Source organism: Haemaphysalis longicornis, unplaced genomic scaffold (assembly GCF_048455015.1).
Source record: "Haemaphysalis longicornis isolate Haplotype H1 unplaced genomic scaffold, Haemaphysalis longicornis Haplotype H1 scaffold_1, whole genome shotgun sequence".
NCBI classification, from domain to species: domain Eukaryota; kingdom Metazoa; phylum Arthropoda; class Arachnida; order Ixodida; family Ixodidae; genus Haemaphysalis; species Haemaphysalis longicornis.
Window position 1 is genome coordinate 257104676 of NW_027526203.1, and position 21690 is coordinate 257126365.

At 49.0% G+C, this 21690-nt stretch overlaps 1 protein-coding gene across 1 annotated transcript; it reads right to left on the reverse strand.

The window, feature by feature from the left end:
• Positions 1-4624: 4624 nt before the first annotated feature.
• On the reverse strand, positions 4625-17059 carry LOC144169413 (uncharacterized). Its single transcript, XM_077698546.1, has 2 exons — positions 16928-17059; positions 4625-6170 (listed from the first exon to the last, which is right to left on the reverse strand). The coding sequence occupies exons 1-2, from the start codon at positions 17028-17030 to the stop codon at positions 4993-4995; spliced, it is 1281 nt and encodes a 426-aa protein (XP_077554672.1). The 5' UTR covers positions 17031-17059; the 3' UTR covers positions 4625-4992.
• Positions 17060-21690: the final 4631 nt, after the last annotated feature.

Below are 21690 nucleotides of genomic sequence, written 5' to 3' on the forward strand. Positions count from 1 at the left end.
TAGATCGTTTTGCCGATGAACGGCGCCGCAGCAGCAGATTTGTATGTAAATTCGCAACATATCGAGATGTTCGACAGGGAGGGGGGGGACGACGAAGCCCGAAGTTGTTAGGGTAGTGGCTTCCGGCGGCGGCCCTGGTTGCGTGGAGGTACTGAAACAGTCATGCCTGCTGCTTCGCATGCCAATCTCCCTTAGTTTGTTTTGAGCATCTACTCTCCGTCGCGTCGGGGAGCGCGAACTCACAGAACACCGCCGTGGATGAAGGCCTTGCATAAAAGTTGGCATGCCAGGACGAAAACGAGCCACCAAAGGAGAGTAGGTGAGCTTTCCGGGCAGGATTCCTGTGGTCGTAGACAAAATCCTAGAAAAGTTAACGGTGCAGGTAGTTGCCTTGGTCCCCGTGCATGACAACCCGACAAAACTTCGGGGGGGGGGGGGGGGGGGTCTGAAAAGCTTCTCTCCCCCTTCCCTACGCCCCTGACACAGAAATGCGGAATGTGAGGAGAGCGGTGGACTTCCGTGGTAGCTGGGAAAAGCCCGCAACCTCCACCAAGATGTCCCGAGGAAGAAGCAAGGAAATACAAGGTATTCACACAATTTACAATGCTGAACAAAGCCAGCGGGGGGGCATAGAGACCGGCAGCTGGAAGCGTTTGTACTCCTCTTTTTAAATTCAATCCAAACAGCACATAGCCGTAGCTGTCCTCATCTTCCTCACTTAACTGCCCGTGACAATATGTAGCATTTGCGCAGTTGGCATGAATCTTGTTTTTCTATGCAAAACGAAAAAACTTACTGCTGCCATTCAAACATGCTTTCTAATGCACAGCTCCGTAAAGAAGACTGCTACTGCAGCTGGAAAAGATACGGAAGGGAAATAGCAAGGTTGCAACTGGCTCTACTATGGGGGTAGTTTGTCCAAATGGTGATTAATTGGTGCGAGGAAAAAAGCAAAAATTACGTGTAGCCATTGCTTGGCGATGAATTTGGAAACACAAAATAAACAAAGATTTGGGAGGCTGTAAAAGTTGACGAGCTACGTGGCACAACTGGTGGGTATTGCTAAACAGAAAAAGGGCGGCAGCAATGCTTTTCGACCTGTACAAGGCCACAAGGCCCACGTTGGGTTAGTGGTTGTGGCAGCAATGGTACATTGAGACTTAAGTGCCAGGATGTTGTCTGTACGTCCCTAATCCATTTTAGTACGGCATTTTGAGCCTAACCTGAGGCCAATTTACACTGGTCTCTGTTGCACTCTTAAAACACAAAATGCATCCCCAAAACTCACATTCCCATATTTGCTTCCTTGTCAGGATCTCATTAGGGTTGAGACTACGAAACTTGTCCACCAACTGCAATGTTTCATCTGCAGCTTGCTGGCTGCTAGCAGTGTGAACTTATGTACGCCCCAGTGAGAGTCGTTCCTTGATTCCTGCTACCCGAGTACGGGCTTGCCAACAAAGCTGCTCTTCATGGATGCAGCGAGCGCATTACTGCTCCTTTTTAAAGCAAAGCTTTTTACCTCTACCCCCCAAGGGTTCTTTCGCGACCGTTGGTGTCACCAGAAAACTCCAGCGAACAAATAAAAGAATTTACCGGCACCGCCGGGAATCGAACCTGGAACTAACAGACTAACAAAGCGACAGCCCGTTGGCTAACCGATTTAGCTACGAGCCCACGCGAAGACTGGGAAAACAGGTGGTGTACTCACCAAGCACATCTACGGCTCCACCCCCTGCGTTCTCGCTGAATGCCACGTGAAAGCGTCACGCGACCACTCACGCCCGTCTAGCGGCCCTGTGCGCACCTTGCTCATGTTCTATGAGTTACAAAAATTAAAGGAAGCTCATACCCTCATACCAATGCATGGAATCTCACTTCTAGTACGCCAATGTGCTAAAGCCTGTGGCCTCCAGTGTTCACGTAAACAATCACAGCTCCTTGTCGTCCGCCCTCACGCCAAACCAAGGAATACATTCAAATACTCCTTGATGGCCAAGTCATCACTCCAAGCCCCAACATCAAGATCCTGGGCCTACATCTCGAGGCTAACACCAAGAGTGACGTCTCCTTGCAGCGCCTCAAAAACAGCATTAATCAAATCATACACATGATCAGGCGAGTTACCACCAAGAAGCGAGGCCTAAAGGAATCCGGTACCTTTCGATTAATTGAAGCTTTTGTCTTCTCGAGAGTTACTTACGTCAACCCCCTGTCTTCTTCTCGACAAGGAAGACATAGAGATGCTTTATATAATCATTAGAAAGGCAGTCGAGCAGGCCATTGGTCTTCTCATGAGTGCGTCCACACAGAGGCTGCTTAGCACGGGGCTCCACAACACGGTGGAAGAGCTGATAGAAGGCCATCTTTCTAACCAGAAGGTCCGACTCAGAACTGCGATGGGTAACCGCATGCTTCATTAGATTGGCTGGGCAGCCCCGAATGTCATTCCGCTTGATGTACTCCCAGACTCTTGGCGACTAAAACTAAAGATGCTCCTTTGCTTAGAAATATGAACCCCTCACATGACGAGGGTCACCGAAAAGCACGGGCTCAAGCGCTAAACACCACCCTCGGTGGGGATGATGCAGTTATCTACACAGACGCCTTCAAACATCGAGGGCAGCAATACGCCATCATCCTGGCTACCTCGAGAACCAACCTCCTTGCGTGTACCTCACTCAAGACCAAAGACATGACGGCAGCAGAAGAGGCAGCCATCACCTTGGCTCTCGCTCAACCAGGGGTTCGGAGGGTAGTCATCCATTCCCAGCAAGCCTACTGGAATTACCAGTAGGGTTGGGTGTCCTCACCTGCACTGCGTGTGCTAAAAAAAACCACTCCCCAAACGGTTCCATTCAGCTCATCTGGACACCCCCTCGCGCTTCAATGGAGGACAACAAATACGCCCACCCATCAAGCCTGCGCTTTTACCTCCCGTGCTATGGAGCTGCACGAGGACAGTCACCCGCTTGTCACGTTCAGGGAGATAACCGAGCATTATCGCCTTCTGAGACAGACCGTACCTTCGCCTTACCCTGACCTTTCCAGATAACGTCAAACTACCCTACGGCTCATACAATCCAAGCTCCTTCCCACAGCCTACGCGTCTTCACCTAATGTATCCGAATCGCTACGACGCTGAATGTAAATTTTGCTCAGAAGTAGGAACACTCCGCCCCGTAATCGGGGTGCGCGACTTTCTCCCTGAGCACCCTCCTCTCTTTCCGTCAACTACCCAACAAGAGCAATGGGAGATGCTGCTGTCGAGGCCCTCTCTACCTACCCAGCTTCAGCGGGGAACCCAGGCCGCGCGGACTGCATATGGGCCCCACAGAACAAGGAATCACTCCCCAGGGCTGTACTCTGGGCCGTTCAGAAATCTGAACAGAAGTATTCCTTCCTCCTCAGCTCCTTCTCTGCCGCAAATCTCGTCGCCTCCATCCGCGGCGCGGAGACGGATAAGACAGATCGTCCAACACCGGGTTGGGGCTTAGTTTAATTTTATAAAAAAAGTTTCCACTCTTGTGCTACACCAATACAACTCAACCAAACACCGTTCATGCTTCACGCATTGATTTAACCTTAACAAGAATATCTCTTTGAAGTAATAAATGGTGTGGTTAAATGCATTTCACTTCTCTGTGGTTTTGCTATTTGTAGAGCGATGTGAGTGAATTTAAGTGACGTCGCATGGGTAATCGTTATGGGTGCCGTTTACAGGTTTGCTTTCCAACCACATCCACGGGGTGGATTGGCGCGATTTTTTTTATCTAGTACCCGCAGTGTTGGGGGTTTTAAGGATGCCCAAGGGGCAGGTGTGGAAAGACGTCTGGTCCCTTGGGGGCCACTTCCGCTCAAATTGGGACATTTGTATATGGCTACCTACGTGTTAGGATGGTGGCACGTAAATCACTGTACTACTCGAACTAGAAGGAAACAAGCATGTTACTCCAATTTGACAGCCCAACCACAACTTTAACCTCTACACTGCGATTTACAGAGCATCTCTTGTTACCTCTGGGCAGTGCGATGCCAAATGAAGTTCTGGCAAGTGGAAACCCTTCGTACACATACAAGCACATTTCTTGCATGAAAACTTGAGTTGACTCCAATTTCAAAGCTCTATTGGAGGCTCTGTTAACAGTTGTGTCTAGCCTGCCTCCATGAGTGTCCTTTCTGGTACCCCTGTGCAGCGAATATGGGCTCCAGTATATATGCACACTGATATCGCCCCATTCGAGAATCACGTTCCAAGATTAAGACTAGCCTTTAAAAGAGCGCAATAGGGACAGGTGAGAATCTTCTCCAAATCAACGAAGTTCTCTGTGGCAAGCCAGCGGAGCAGAGCGAGAGAAAGTGAAGGTGCACATGCCTGGGTTCTTCCCAGCGCACTTGGACATTAGAAGTGCAGCACAGAGACTGCTCACGTTGCACAAGCTTGAGCACAAAGTGCACTGCACAGAACTTCCATCCAGGTATCCAAGGGTTATGATGAAGCATGCCATGCAGCAGCTTTCAAGTCAGGACAGGCAAGCACACAAGGAGACCTGAGGCATATTTATTACACGATCAATGTTCACATTAAATCTCCAATAGAACCCCACAATGGGGCTGTATTTCATTAAGAGTTACGGGTAAAAACTTGCCTCTTGCACGAGAAGGAAAAACAGAGGGGGAGATACAGGTGGCCTAATGAGGCAGTGATGCAGACAGGGTAGCAGTTAGGAGATTTGGCTAACAAAATGCGCGCTACCTGTTTGCATAAGCCCACATAGGCAAGCAGACTACTTTATTAATGCCCCTTGCGTTTCCCCCATGCTCAAAAAGAAGAGATACTGGCCTAGTCGTTTTGATTAAAATATCTAAAACATTGCAAAAATTGAAAGATTAAAAGGTTGAAAAGATTAAAAAAGAAAGAGCAGGCTAAATGCCGCTTCTTGTCTCGGGCGAGCTCCCTTTCGAGCTGGGTCACCATGGCCTCGTTCTCGCTCATTGCAGTGCCCAGAAAGACCATGGCGGCATCCTTCCTCCAATGAGGTAAGTCTGGGCGCGTCGCACTTCTCCGTCATGGTCACCAGTCCGAGTCTCGATCTCAGCCATGCTCTCGAAGGTCTCCTGTTCAGTCGAGATGTCGTTGTTCAGGGCGACGATTTCGGCTTTCTTCTCTTCCGTGATCCGTCGGATGCACTCCTCGGCTTCCTCCACGCTTCGCTGCTTCTGCGCAGCGTCGCTGAGCTCCTGCTTCATCCTTTCAAATATCGTCTCTTTCTCCTTAGGGGCCATCTTGCGCTCCTTCAGTGTCACGACGTTCTGCAGGAAGCGGTCGCTGCTCGCCTTGAGGTTGACTTCGGGTTGGTCCACCTTCCTCCGCAGCTCCTGGGATTCGCCCTCGAAATCTTTCTGGGCCGCTTCCATCTCTGAGAGGTCCTTAAACAGCTTCGCCGTATCGCTTTCCCTCTCGGACAACAGCTCCTCCAGTTGCCGAACGAGAGCGCTCTCGAGCCCTGGTATCTTTTCGCACTCGACCTCATGCCTGGCACATTTAACCCTCAACTGCTCCCTCGTGTCCTCGCTCACTTCCAAGCCAGACTTGATCTCATAACAGCGACGCGCCGCTTCCTCAAGATGGTCCTGCAGCTTGCCAGCGCCAGAAACGAGGTCTTTGCTGTCCACAATCTCCTTCTGAAGACACCGAAGGCGCTCTTGCTTCTGCTCAAGCTCCCTGGTCAACTCCTCGACGCACATAAAGAGCTGCTGGACAGCGTCTTCGAGGGCCCGCTTCGAATCCGGCAATGCAGACACCTCGGCTTCTCTCTCCCGCAGCGTCTTGGCTATGGCTTGGCTTTCTTCTACTTGCTTGCCAAGAGCTCCAGGGCGCAGGCTTTCTGAGACGCCTCTCGCTCGAGTCTCTCGGCCTCCAGCTTCTGCACCCTTGCGGCGGACTGCGTGACGGACCTCTGCGACTTGTCCAGCTCTCCCCTCAGGTGATCTGTGGATCCGGACTTCTCCTTGACCACTTGCAGCAACTCTTGGATCTTTTTGTCGGCATTCCACAGACGATTCTCCAAGTCTTGGCAGCGTGCAGCCTCGCGTTTCAGCTCCGACAGGCTCTGGCCGAGTTCTTTTTCCAGGCTCTGCGTCTGTTGCTCCAAGGACAGGAGTTGGCTCTGCAATAAGGCAATGAACACACAAAACAGCCATTTAAAAATTGCAGCAATAAGGACGGAATACTTTTCGAATGGTGTCACATCTAAGGTTCAGCATACATATGCATAACCGTAGAATAGTAACACCTGAAGCTGTTTTTTTCTATATAAGTAAAAAAACAGGACAAAACAGAGTAGAGTCATCTACGAATAAGAAAAGCCACCCACTTCACAAAAATCCAGCGTCTTTACACGGAATGATTTTGGCAGAGGGCAAGAGTGTCTTGTTATGTTAAGTTTATCAAGCGCAAAAAAAAAAAAGACTTTGACCGTTTATGCTGGACTGCACTAAAAAAAAAAAAAAACTGAAATATTCACCAAACGAAGTTTTTTCTGCTCAAGTTAACCTTTGGCAGCTTCAGGGTTCATAGCAAGGATTGATTGACCTAAACAACATATCTTGCCTTGTTGCAGCAGCAAGGCTGAACGTGCAACGGCCAGGTTTTGGTTTTCATTTCCTGAGCAGCCCCTTACCGCAGCTGACAGAAACAAACGCAGTGAACGTTTTTACCCCTTTTTTTTTAAACTGTTAGAACGGAGTTACTTTTTTTGCTTGGTGCACATTTTATTTTTGCTTAATGTGGTCCTGTATTGTACGTGCGCGAATATTTGGGAAGTGTGGGTTACCGTTACATTTTCAGCAGAAATTATATGCTCACAGGCGAAGTCGTATAACACCAAAAGCCTTAATAAATGTCAATTTCTTTCAAGCGTTTAACTAAGTCATTCAATAACACCAATTCTAAAAAAGGCGAGGATAAACTCCAGCAACACGGAATCCTAATCATTATCATGGCAACTATTAGCTTGGTATGAAATTCACCGTGCTTTTGCCACGCACAAATTTGCAGAGGTGCACATGCACGACGACCACCACACAAGGCTGCCGTGAATTGCAAATTCAGCTAGAGTTATTCTTCATTGAAATTACAGACTGACTGTTCGAACTTGTTAGGAATGAAGTGATGAAGGTGCTTAGATGTTTCACAAAGCGCTGCCCAACAAACGCGACATTCCCTTTCCTTGTGGGTGCAAGCCCGCCATTTCCTGTGCACACCCAGCGTCATCTATTCTTTACTTGGAACACTCCTAGTCTTTTATGCAACTGCTAAAGGCCCTCAGCCATTCTGATTCAGTAGCCTAGGTTGTAGAATAGTGGGTTTTGGATCGAAAACCCAGTTTGAGTCGCAGTACTGCCGATATTTTTTTCCGAGACCCGTTATATTTTTCATTGCGAAATTTCCTGTTAGCACAGTTATGCGCATTCTTTTCGTAATTAAAAATGATTTCTTATGTTTTAGTTCGGTTTAAGAGCGCGGCGCAGCATATTAACACGTTTAATTAACGTTCTGCATCGCACCAGAATCGCCGGGCTTGCACCCATCTCGGAAAGAATACAGTCAAACCCCGCGATAACAAAATCCCACGCGTACGAAATTCCCGCTGCAACGAAACATTTTGGAATCCTCGGCGTACATTCATAGACGCCCATGTATATCGTATCTCGCGGCAACGAAATGTTTTTGGAAAGCGATCCGCGTTATCGAAATTCGCTGCAAGTCCCGTCGGCATTTAATCTTCCCACGTGAGCCTTAAAGAGAGAGAGAAACAACTTTCGCTGAGCCAATTTCAGGTGACGCTCGCAGGCGTCAGACGGGGTGGAACCCTATTCACGAGTCCCATATGAGTCCAGTAGCTCCTTAAGTAGTTTTAAATATTTCCCGAAGGTAATTTTACATATCTCCATTTGCTGCCCCAGTATCGCGACACAAGGAAGAAATCGAGAAGCTCGCTCTGGGAACTCGAAAACTTTAGGGGGGCGAGGAACCAACAATTTATGCTCTGCAGGGCTGAAACTTTACCTGTGAGTGCGCTTTAAGTAGTTTTAGGTATTTCGCGAAGGTCTTTTTAAAAATCTTTCTTTGCAGCACTAGTATTACCGCTAGTATTGCGAAAACAAATCAGAAATCAAGGGCCCCGGTTGGAAAACTTTAGGTGTGCGAGGAACCGGTAATTAATGCTTTACACTGCTCTAATTTTCGCCGCGAGTGCGCTTTCAGTAATTCTAGGTATTTCAAGAAGTGCTTTTGAAAAACCTGCTTCCGTTCGAGAGCTACGATTTTTTTTTTGCTCCCTCCCATTCAGTTACGCTCGCCGTCGACGGCTGCCGCCGAGGAGGGCGCTAGGCGTCTTCGGAGGCGCGTGTCCCCGAAAGTTGGGGATGTCGTTGTAACAAGAGACCGAGGATGCGCAGCTGCTGCGTGGGCTTGATGTCTACGCCGTCGATGGTAACGACCACATTCGGCTCGGCATCGTTCTTGCGTCTTCTGGGCTGCACGATGAGGAGCTCCGACTTCTGGGGTGCGCAACACAACCCGCAGGTCTTGGCGTATTCGTGGACCGTCGTTGCCGCCCTCTGCAGGACCTCCTCCGTCCAGGCTTCGGATCCCGCGCGACTCGTCCACACCGTGATGTCGTCGGCGTAGAACGCGTGGTCCACGCCGTCGATCTGTTTGAGTAGATTTGGCAGCGGCAGGAGGGCCAGGTTGAATAGTAGGGGCGACAGGACGGAACCCTTTGGGGTGCCGCAGTCTCCCAGTTCTATCGGGTCCGACTTCTCTCCTCCAATCTGTATGACCGCCATGCGCTTGCTCAGGAAATCCTTAACGTAGCAGAACGTGCGTTGGCCACATTCCGTCTTCTTGAGGTTACCGAGAACGTTCTCGTGGGACACGTTGTCAAAAGCCCCCTTTAAGTCGAGGGCAAATATCCCGCGCGGCAAACTCCTAGTGGCTTGCTTAAGTGTCGAATAAGTGCTCCAATGCATTTTTTTTTTCTTTGAGACGGCTCAGCAGAGGTACCCTTGGCCCCCGAAGTGGGCGAACAAATTTACGTTCCACCGATCTCTAAAAACATGCACCTGGTCTACAATCTAGAACGTAGACAGGCAAGGTCGAAAGCCGTGCACAAAAGATTCCGAAATTTGGAGGACGGGGTTTACGTGGACGCGGCCGCTTGCCCGGGTCGCGATGCCATGGCCCCTGGCGGTAGCCAATCGGCAGGGTAATTCATTCAGCTCCGGGTCAGTCCGCATGATCGAACCGGAGTTGGGCGGAGAGGCGGTCATTGCCTCGGCGATGACGGCCTCCGCAAAAAATTAAATATGTGGTGAGCGACTCAAAGTCTGCTATTATAAATTACGCAAGGGGCCGCATTTCCCCAGAAAATTCCGCAATTCTCAGGACTGGACTGCACAATATTCAGCTGTCCGGCAACATATATCTAATATGAGCACCTGCGCACTCAGGCTTGGCCGGGAAGAAATACGCGCACGACGCTGCTCAAGGACATGCTATCCGAGCTTGTTATGATCAAAGAGCTCATTCGCTTCGTTGTCCGGGCCGGGATCGGCTCGTGTCCTTTAGAGGCATCACTCATCACTATAGGCTAGAGCGGGTCCGCTTCCCCCAGCTCATCCTACCCTCAGTAAATGGCAATCCGTGGCTTGGCGACTTCTGCAAACGAACTCGTACCCCAACCCGGTAGCATACAGGCACTGCTACTCCGGGCAATACTCCGGCAAGTGCAACCGGTGTAAGGACAGGGTAGACCCAGTGCGCATGCTGTGGGCCTGTCCAGAGGCGACTAAGTTAGGTTGTAAAATCACCAGTGTAGGGCAATAGGAGACCGTACTGCTCAGCTCCGACCCAGGGGATAAATCTGGGCCATTCAGCAGGCCAAACTCTGCCAGAGCCCAAGGGCTCTTGACCGACGTCTATACGATAACTGGCTGTCAAGCAATAAAGTTATTTCTCTGTCTTCGGACTCAAAGTGTGTAAAATTATGCCATAGAGCACTTGCATGGCCACCGCCCTATTTGGTTACAAAAAAGACCATGCAGCCCGTGCAGCAGGCGGCCGTTAAGGCTGCCTAACAGCGACACCACGAGGGCGCGACACAACGTGACTCAGGGCACAGCTTTAGCTTAGGCTACTCTAGCCGGCTTACGCCGAACAGCGCGCATGCGTTCGTTGTGTGTGCGGCGATCGCCACGTTTGCTCTCAATAAGATGCCTCCGGCAGCCCAGAAGCAAAAAGCGGAAGTTTTAGCAGGACTCTGGTGCGAGTTAGTTTGTTAATGTTCATAAAAGACTGAACAGCGCGAACGAAACAGGACCGACGAATAGAAACACAGTGCACAAACGGCTGCAATCTAGCAACTATTTATTTTTCAAGCGTACAAGCAAATTTACACCCAATACAGGACAACAAAGAATATAAGATAAGAAAATAGGGACAGCAAAAAAAAAAAAGAAGATAGAAACAACTAACTAAAAAACTAGTTCATCATTTTTTTTTGCCGTCCGTGTCTTAGAAACTTTGTTGTCCTGTTTTTGGCGTAAATTTGCATGTACGTTCGAAAAATGAGCCGTTGCATTTCAGCGCCCGTTTGTGTACTACGTGTTTCTATTCCTCGGTCCTGTTTCGTTGCGCTGTCCCGTCTTTTCAGAAGTTTTAGGGGCTAAGCCCCTTAGGGTCTCGGTATGTCAGCGTATCCTGTCGTCGTCGTCTCATGTAGTCACTGTAGTAAAACACCGGGACACTCGTTTTCCAATGCCTCGCGCTAGAACGCAAGGAGTACTAAAAGAACACACCGGGACACTCGTTTTCCAACATCCCGCGCTAGAACGTGTCATCTCCGTGGGCAAAGACGGGTACTAAAAAAACACACCGGGGCACTCGTTTTCCAACGCCTCGAGCAAGAGTGCTTCGTGCTTCAAATATACGAGACTGCCTGCGACGCGGACACGAGTCATACAGGCTTTCGTGGACGCCGGGGCACATGACTGCCTCGTAACCACAGCCTTGGCTTGTCCCTCTCACCCAACCTTAAACCAGTGCTGCGCCTACGAGACCCTCCGACCTCTCCCAAGCCTGTTGGCAGAACTTACTTCAATTCGGGATGGTCTCCAAGCGCTCTCATCGACTGTAACTACCGGTGTGAAACTGGAAATTTACACGGACTCAACGACGGCGATACGTGATCTACGTCGCGTTGCGCGTAGCACCAGCATGTCGGCACGTATTCACGCGATCCTGGACACATACCCATGCCCTGTGCGTGTATTGTGGGTTCGCCGGGACATGCTTCCTGCCCACATAGCGGCGGATCGCGCCTGTCGCCGTATAGACCTACAAAGGCCGCTGCCACTTCTTCCGGTGTCCACCCGAGAAGAACTGCTGGTGGAAAAGGAGAACCTCCGCCGCGCCACGCGTGCTTTACTTCCACCGCGTGGAACCGACCTCCCCAGTGGGCTCGCTCGCTGGGAGGAGGTCCTGCTGCGGAGGCTTCGAGTTGGGGTGGCATTATCCCCAGCAGTGACCCACGCTTGGCCTGCCCGCTATCACGCACCGTTTGCGGACACCTGTCCCTTTTGTACGGTCCCTGCGTCTGAAGCCGACACGAGCCACCTTCTATGGACCTGCCCTGCCCTTCAAACCTCTCGCCTGCAACACCTCCGGGGCACAGGGCTCCATCCTGGGAGACCCCCTGATCTACAGCGGTGGATATGGGGGCCTCAGTACCGGTCTCTGTTGACGTTTCTGCGTGAAACCAATGTAATGTTGTATATATGACTGTTATGCCGTAAGGCAAACTCTCGCAAAAAAAAAAATATATATATATACGAGACTGTCAAAGCCAAGCTGTAAACCTCAACTCCCCGACGCTTTCATCTCCGTGGGCAAAAACGCCAAGAATACACTTATACACTACATGCTTCGCCCCTCCCCAGGTTTCACGTTAGGGGAGATGTCCCGGGAGCGTATAGGTGTTTCCTAGTCAGCACAGGCAAGCGACGCATGGCGCCGTCTAGGGGCATGTTTGAAGCTATGTCCACGTGCATGTGGCCCTCAATTTAATCGCTCAGAACCGCTTGCTCTCAAAGGCATTGCCACTGTCTTACGGAGAAGCGCACACGATACTCATTTCTAAAACAGAGGACACGGACAAACTTAAACATGTTACAGCATATCGACCTATATCTTTGACAAATGTCGATTACAAAATTTTTATGAAGGTGCTTGCACAAAGAATTCAAACAGTCATCAAGCAGATTGTAGGGCCACACCAGACGTGTGGCATAAAAGGACGCACTATTTTTTCAAACACACACAAGGCGAGATGTGGGCCATGGAGTGCTGCGACGCTGCCCGAGATCGCGTGGCTGTTCTCCATGCTTGATTTCGAAAAAGCTTTTTTATTGTGTGTCCCATAAATTACTGTTGCTGATTTTAGATCATGTGAACGTTGGAACAGTCATCAAGTAAGTGGTGGCTCTGGCGTACCGGAAATGCACCAGGAGATTAATTGTAAACAAGACGCTGGGGGCCCCCATTAACGTAGAGCGGTCGGTGCGCCAGAGCTGCCCTCTGAGCCCACTTCTTTTCTGCCTGTATATCGAGACGCTCTGCTTGAATATAATTGGAAGTGAACACATTCCCGGGTTTCAGCTATGCGAAGCAGAGGTAAAACTTCTGGCCTACACAGACGACATTGCTGTTTTCTGTACGACCAAGGAAAGGGTTACAAAAGCGGTGGACATTATTAAACGTTTTGGATCAATCACAGGTAGTGGAGTAAACTGGGGGAGATGTTTTGGTTTCTGGCATGGCGACTGGTCTTTGCCACCGGAATTTTTTGCCAAGGTGAGTTGGGAAACCAGACCCGTTAAGTATCTAGGGACGCCGCTGGAGTGCTACCAGGACAGCGAACCGTATTGGCGTGCCCGAACGCAGGACGTACGCGACAGGGCAGAAAAGTGTAAAGGAGTTTTTCTTTCAATGTTTGCTAAAGCGAGCATTTGTAATTTATTTTTTATTGCCAAAGTGTGGTACGTTATGCAAGTGTTGCACTGCTCGCGTTTGAATGTATACAGAAAATGCATCGTGCATTTGCTGTGTTTATCTGGTCATCTACTTGGGAAAGGTGCAGTAAAGATAACCCTTTTCGACGTGTCGAGGAGGGCGGTCTTGGGTTGGCGCACCTGTTTGTCCACCAGTTGGTGAATAGGTTCCTTTTTCTTCGCGATACAAGCGATAGTTTTTTACGAGCAGTGTGCCAGGTGCGGCTGTCTCGAGCGGTGCCGGAATTTGTCGTCATGCAGGGAAGGATTTCAGGATATTTTAAAGAAGTTGTCATGTCCCTCAGGTTTCTGTCAACTAGCTTTTAGATGGAATATTTGAGTACAGTGTCACGTAGAAAATTATATAAAGATGTTATATAAAGACGGTACCGCGATATAGAGGACTGTACAAAGAAGGCTCAGGGCAAGATGTACTGAAAAGATTTAAGCGTATGGCTGTAAAACCGGGGGTGAACTCCTTTTTTTTTTTCAAACTTTATTCGGGGACACTTACTGTGGAAACATGGTCAAAAGAAAATGGGTTAGATACACCGTGGGGTACTGCCTGCACAATTTGTAAACAACCGGATAACATAAACCACGTTTTTATACACTGTTGGATGCCGGTTCACTTTTGGGATGTTATGCAGCGAACTTTACACAAAGACTTCCCACTTAACCCGCATGGTATACGGCATTTACCCACAGAAAATAACGAAGGAGTCATTTACGATTTAATAATGCTCCTGGGCCTTCACAGCATATGGCGGGCGCGCATGGCGTGGCTCCATGGCGACGTGGATGCCCGACCGGCCCGGCAGTTTCTGCGGGAGAGTGTCACGCAGTTCGTTGATGGGCTGAGAGTCCCGCAGCCAGTACCAGATTGGTTGGATTTTCTAGAGCCGTTAATTACTCTAAAGTGATGATTAAATGACAAAGCCTAGCCGGAGCCACGACTAGTATGTTTATGTCGGTGTGTGTTGCACCACATGCAGGGTGTGGTTATTTTTGTGTTGTACATGTCTGTTGAAGACTGGTAATAAGAAAAAAAAGTAGTGTAGTAGTTCCGCTCCTGCGAAGTAAACATGCTAGCCAGGGTTCAAATCCCGTTGCCGCTTTCTTTTTTTCATTTTCAAGGGTTTGTGATATTTGAATATTAACATTTGTTATCACGCATTATAATCTTTGACATCTTTATGCATTATAAATGGGATTTCCGGTATTTTCGTTGCCTGTTGGTCAGTTTCAGCTACTGCTTCTTGTACGTTTTTGCGGGTTTGCCCCATTTAGGTCGGTTTCGGCTATTTATGTTGAATATTTTTCTACACCGTCGTTTTCAACCATTTCAGGACCGTTTCGGCTGTTTTTTATTTCAGTTCAGGTGGTTTTGTATGCTTTAAGTGCGTTTATGCTGTGATACAACCCCCATAAGCAAACTCAGGTGACGGCTGGCTGTACTGACTAGGAAACGTATATACGCGTCCCGCGATTTCTTTTTACCGCTACAACCTAAGGCATGTAGCCATCATTACCGAAGTGAGTGGCCGTGGTGGAGGAAGGGAGGATAGCGAGGACGAGTTTCGAATCGCCTGCAAAGGCCCTATTCTCGACGCCGTAAATTCACCGAAACTGTGAATTCGCTGGCAGCTTTGTCTGATTGGCTTTCACTTTTGATCACTAGCTTTACGATTGACTATGCAGTAGTGTGTGCTTTCGTCATTTTGGTGTTTCAGTGTGTTTACTGGCCCTATAAACTTTGCCTTATTTTTCTCTATTGAAAGCGCATAATTCTTGTCGGCAATGGAAAACTACACGAAATGCAGCGGACATGACAACGTAGCCCTGTCTTTGCTATTCAACAGCAATATGGCTTGGATGTCACACCTTCTCTGTGATTGGCTCAGAAGACGTGACGTAATATAAACAGTTGGCTGGAATGCTGGGGCGCGGTATAAAACTGTTTTCTAGCGAAAGAAATAATAGTTTTGACAGTTTCAAGTCAGCTATAACAGAGCATAAAAATAACATCTCGTATTTTGTTTTTACGTTTGGCAATAAAATGGCAATTATTTATTTAGCGTAACAGTAACATAAGAGGGCAGCTCAAGCCTCCCCATTACACAAAAACCAACGCATGGCATTTGTCCACACTCCTCCTAGTAAACTGGAGGGCAACATGATCGAATTCAAGAGAAAAATAAATCTGACTGCTTTATTCATTACTGCGCTGATTGAGTTCGAGCTTGACTAATGAGTGAATAGGCAGCACCGGTACGCTCAGCTGTAGCGTTTCGCAGTCCTTTCCGCGTCATACAACCGATGGTCACGGCCGTCTTTGTCTGTGATCACGCCATGAACTTTTAACATAGCAGCAGTTGATAGCGTGGCGGCGGGGAAGGCCGGGAAGGTTATAACGCTACAAAGCTTGCATTGAAGCAGATAGCCCAACTATGTTACTAAAAGAGATTGAAAGAAATAAATAGATGCGGTAAAAAAGGTTGTCCGATGTTCTTTAGCTCAACAACCACATTTCCCTCTCTTTTGGATCAACGTTACTTCATCGCCTTAGGGTGTAGACTCCAATTTTAACCTGACGAAATATGTCTATCTTGCCAACCTAAGGTGCTCTCCTAATAACTGTAAAACATTAAAACATTCCATGTGTTTCATTTTTTTTTGCGCAATATTTGATAGCTTGGTCGGGATCTTTATAACCTAAGCGCCGAATTACACTGCATGTCGTCATAGCTATATATGAATCAGGTCACTGATTCTTAGGCTTTCCTTACGCAGAAAACAAGGCGAATTCACCGTGAATTTATGCAGTCGAGAATACGGCCCCAGTTCGTTTTACAACTCATTATATGGAGTGTGCAACAGAACATTGTCCCCGCCCTCGCGGATACTTGCCACACTACGTGTTGGGCAGCCGAGCCGACAGCCCTGAGGTTGTTACGGAGAGACTGTGACTTCGTGATGTCGCATAGGAACTGTTGGGTGATGATCTGGGCTTATTCATATGCTATTTGCCCGCGGTTATCAAAGTTGTTTTCTGTTTTCAACATGCCCATGCCTTTAGGACCAATGTATGCAATGGATTCGCTGTGTGCAGGCTTGAAGTCGTTGTTGACATTAACGCCAGACTATGTCAGTGAGCGGGAGACGATTGTAATGAGTTGAAATAGTACCGATCAAACTGAATGACAGCCATCGAAGTAGGAAGAATACGCAGTGCGCATTTTCTTGGCGGTAAACCATCAACGGATCCACGATCGCTGTCATATGCGCCTGCGATTTTCCCGCCGACGTGGCTGAAAAGACCTACGATTGCTGCAGACAAAGAATCCCGTTAAAATCCCGTTATGAAAGTTAAGTCTGTTTCCTCTATTCTCATCAGCTTATTTTCGTGTTTGGGAATCTATTAACCATTCGCAGCTGATAGAATGGGGTGCATTTCGTTGGCGGTTGCGAGCGCAACGTTATACCTCCTGTTTTGTCTCTACTGCGGGCACTTTTTTTTTTCTTCGAGTCGTCGCGGATTTTATCACTCGCTGCTAACCACCGTATTTATTGATTAGCTGTACACACTGTCGTTTACTTGCGACAAGGACAGCGACGGCCAACCAGTCACCGGTACCAAGCACGTCAGCCAACCAAGCACGCCAATGATTTGGGTAAAAAAAAAAAAAAAGAGATGGGAGTACTCGTCAGCTGTTTCGCGTTCGGTGACCGCGATTTGTTTCGCTCTTGAACCGTACGGTGAATGAAGAGTAAAGAGAGTAACAAGAGGGGAGAAGTTGAGATCACCCCAGACCCTTGGCCTGCAGTCGGATCTCCTCCTTGAGCTCGAGCTTCTCTCGGGCAAGCTGCTCCAGAGCCTTGCGGGCGGCTTCACTGTTGTGCAGCTGGCAGTCCATCTGCTGGCTGAGCTGACGGCTGCGCTGCTCAACCTGAGCAGGACAAGAGATGGCCGACAGGAAAACTGAGAGAAGTGATAACTTTCTTCGTGAGTGCGTTTGCTTACGGCAAACAATTCCAATTTTCCTATTCTGAAGGCAGAAGCTACGCCTGGGCTATGCATGAGGCGCGCCGCAGTGGAGAGCTCCGGATTAGTTTTGGACCGCCTGGGGATCTTTAGTGTGCGCCGATATGTCGACCCACGAGTGTTTCCACGTTTCGCCTCCATTAGAAAAGCGACTGGAATCGCACGCGCAACGCCTTTGAGTTCAGCAACACAACGCCTGCTTACAGAGAAAAAAAGCTTTTCAGCGCAGTGCCTTCCCTTTCAAGGCCCACTGACTGGGCATTTCGCGGCTCTTGTGGACGGTAGTTTTGCCGCTTTTTTTTCTATAAATCACGCGAGTATAAGCAACATGTCGACTTGCCTTGGCCTGCACCTGGGACTTTTCATTGCGCCGCCTGTCGACCTCGTGAGTGAATGCCGCCACGGTCGAGCGACTGGGCACGCAGGGGATGGGACGGGGTAGCGGAAAGCCTGCCTCGTTCTTGGGTATCTGCAATCGAGGTGAAGTCAAAAGTCTCGAGTGAGTGAACCGCGCAACGGACCCCACACGTTCTTAGTAGGGAGAGAACGACGCCCTGTTATCCGGTGAACAGTTTTACATTCTACTCTACAAGTTAATGGGCTGGGAAATCTTTTCCCAATTTTTTTAGTTTAAACAGGCCAGAACTCAATACACAAGTCCTGTTCTCTGAAGGACGGCGCTCTAGCGATAGATATTATACCGATTTTATCTCAAACTACATAAAAATAGGGGACCTAGTAAGGAAAACGAATAAATCACCGGCGACACCACAGCCATTTCCTGAGATAAGTTTCTTCGTCAAGAAAAATTCTAAAGCATGCGCGGTTTACTGGTGCATTGAGGGGCTCGTGGAAAATTTGAAATTTCTACCAATGTAAACCAAAAACTACTGCAGCTACCCTCCTAGCCTTTTTATATAATTTTAATCTCACTTCTACTACTTATACTACTACCGCGAAGAAACGAAAAACCGACGAAACGCTGTAGTGAAACTATACTGTACTAGAATATTCTAGTTCACTTTAATTCGATCGGTACGCTTGGCCGCCACTATATCCGCGGGTTAGAATTAATGTTTTCCGCCAAAAGCGTTATATTCACCCATCCCGTCATTTCCGCTTAAAAATTCGGTTTACAAACCAGTAACTGAATATTGCAATGCTATAATATAACAAATGATAAGTACTTGATTAGCGAAAGAGCAAACCAAACCCATAAATAGTCATAAGCAGAAATTGGACAAGAATTTTTGTTGGCCAGCGTAAAACTAACCGCGAAGGAATAGCAAGTGCGGGGCTGGGCACTTCATGAACTACCACATTCTAAGCGTAGGTGCCTTTAAATATAATTGGAACATGATATCGTACTTTTTCCGGAAACTGCCTGACTGTATTGGTGTGAGTTTACAGGAGTCCTCCCAAAAAGAAAAACCTTCCTGTAAGCAGGTGATGGCTGTCATAAAGCCAGTGAGACAAAATTGTAATATTCGCAAAATCTTGTTCCAGTTACTTATGACAGCCCCTGTACATGCATTGCGCCTATTGGGAAAGGGGAAGAAAGCCCACTTAATCGGCGCCCTTATGCTATCGCTGCCTTTACGATCTCCGAAAGCACACAGTATGGCTCGAGAACTCACCATCCGAGCCGGGCCCAGTTTGTTCCCTTAACATGGCGCCAGATCCGCTAAAGACCGGATGATAACGTATAATGAAATTACCACCCATTACCGCCTCTCTCGCCGTTGTGTCTACCCCCCGGCACACACAAAACTCACCATCCATCAAGAACACACATGGCGTCTTTTGCAAACAAACACATTTCTCAATCCCACTAAATTACACCTATATCAGCCAGCCATATACCCTTCACCTAACTGTAGAGCCTGCCAGTCCCTCGGCACCCTTAAGCACCTTATGTGGAGATGCCAGAGAGATCCATATCCAAAAATAACCATATGTGAGCAGTGGGAGGAGGCGTTGCGCTGCCCAGACCAGGAGGCCCAAGCTTTACTGGTCGCCCGGGTGGCGTATTCCCAAACCATATCCCGTAGGGGCTCAGGCCGACCACACCCCTTCAAACAGCGACGTCACAGCGTGACGTCACTTTCTCTTCGTGCGCGACTTCATGACGTGGATTTTTTTTTCTCTCGTTTTGGGCGGCGGCCGATGGTTTCGCTCCGTGCGCGAGGCTGGGGCTGCGGCGCTGGGGAGCTGACGCACATTTAGTAGAAGTTAAAGGCCCAACCACATGCAGCGTACTTTCGGCGTTTTCTCGCGTGGCGACGCGAGCTGACGCGCGAGCAACGCCGATGTCTACGCTCGCCAGATATCGGCGTCGACGCAGCGCGAGAAAGCAGCGGTCGGGTTTCACGTCCTTCTCGTGCTTTGGGGTCATTCCTTTCAGCAGAAGAGAATCAATTTCTTTTTAACTTGTAGTTATCGGCTGCCTTGAGAAAAATTGCAAGCTACTTCTGTTCGAAAGCGCTCATTCATTTGTGGCATGTTTGGCTTTCATCGGGAAGATCGGGTATTTGCGATAGCTTTTTTTGAGTTAAATAAGGGAGCTCTGGCTACGTCGCTTGTAGTATTAACCTGATGGGGCTTGGCTGCAAGATTGGTGCGTGACGACCAAGCCTTATCAACGCCAGAATGCTAGCGGCGCATGCCATTCCATTCGTTGCTACCGTGGCTTGCGTAGGAGAGACCGAGGTTTTGCGATAGCTTTTCTCGACTGAAATAAGGGGGCTGTGGTTACATCGCTTATAGTAATAGCATAACAGCCCTCGGATCCAAGATGGGTGCGTAAGAAACAAGCGTTACCACGGCTCAAATTTCTCAAACAGGGCTTAAGCAAATCACTCGACAATATTCGTTGGCAGCCTCTGTTAGGGTACCAAATTATTGGGACCAGCGTCGCAGCAGTCTTCTGGGACGAGCGGCAGACTGCGTTCGCTAAGCGATGGGACCTGTCGTGGTCAGATCTCCGGCGCCTGAGCACACCCACCGGAAACAAGGCGCTTCGAGACTGCGTGCTCGTCATTGGGCTCCACTCTCTGTGGAGGGCTAGAGTGGACGCAGTGGCGTGCGCTAGGAGCCCAAAGCCTGCCTGGCGGCACTTTACGGTAAAGGTTGAATGGACCGTGAGCGCGCTGGGGGATCCAGACGCCGACTCCGAGCTGCACGACTCACTGCAAAGGGGGTGCCAAGCCCTGCAGCACTTCAAAGAAAAAGAAATGCGTCGCTGGCAACGGCTGTGACTGGCGGGTGGTCCTACCACTCCGTTTTAGCAACGCCGTTTTTCACCAATCATGCGTCCTTTACATCAACCCAGAGTACACATTACATGTTAACACAGTACTTTTACAACATTTTCTGTTCAGCACTTTTGATTTTACAGTGTTTTGCGCCGTCATAGTTTCCTGTTAGAACCCTTCGTTCAACCTACAGTCTTACATGCGTTGTGTATTTTGTGACCGAAGACTCGCTAGAGTCGCGACTGAACGTTCCGTCGCGACAGTATTTACGCCTGTCGTCAGCAGTGCCTCGTGCTTGTCAGTGCATCATGTATACATGTACATCTGTGTAAATAAACGTTGTGTTACAAAATAAAAAAGCGTCGCCTCCTTGCGTGGTCGAGTGGTTGCACGCTTGTGTGCTGGCGTTTTGTTTTGAAAGTCCATGGTTCGAATCTTGGCAAAACCTCGTTTTAAATGCAGAGCATTTCTTTAACTCACGATGTCACCCGTTCTAGGCGTCCGTAGTAGTCCCGCATCGCTGGCAGGTGCGCCCTCTCGGCGCGATCGTGGCGTGATAAAGGCGGGTGTCGGCGAGGCTGGAACGCACTCATCGCCGCGCTCTCTCGTCAGCCCCGCTCCTCCTCGCCTACTCTCCGCTCGCATCGCGCGCTCTCTCCGCGGTCGGTTCGCGCCCAACAGGTGGGGGCGCGCGCGTCGCGGGATCAACAACATCTGTGGCGTGATCGTGACGTCAGCATCGTGCGCGCGTGGCGCGATCGTGGCGTGATAAAGGCGGGTGTCGGCGAGGCTGGAACGCACTAATCGCCGCGCTCTTTCGTCAGCAGTTGCCACAAGTGCAACAACATTAACGTAACGCAAACTACTTAACGTCGTGCGCCCCCGGAAATGCTCTGCATTTGATCGTGCCCCTCGCGAGGGGGATGTTTCTTCCATTAGGAAAACGGCTACCGCTGGCGGGAATTCTTTTTTTTTCTTTTTGCAATGAGGGTTTAACCGTCTTTTTTTTCAAGGCAAACAAAGGGGGCCAGAGTGCCTTGCCGTTTAACCTACAAGTGACGTTCGACGGTAACTTCGGTATCAAGGCAGCCTCGAAATTTGCTTTGCTCACACTTTGAATTCATGAAGCTTCAGTCGGTACATAACATCAAGGTTAAACCAAGTAGCAGGTAAAGTTGTGCTAAGTGCGTCTTCGCTCATCATCCTATCTTATTTTGTTCAGATTTGACGGTAATGACTTGAAATACATTTCGCAGGATGTCAACATTTGCCCGAAAA

Excerpts from the sequence above, each read along its gene's own strand:
- LOC144169413 (XM_077698546.1), bottom strand. The coding sequence starts at position 17,030 with ATGGACTGCCAGCTGCACAACAGTGAAGCCGCCCGCAAGGCTCTGGAG. Across the intron at positions 6,171-16,927 it reads GATCCGACTGCAGGCCAAGG|AGCCAACTCCTGTCCTTGGA; the intron begins GTCTGGGGTGAT and ends GCCTTATTGCAG.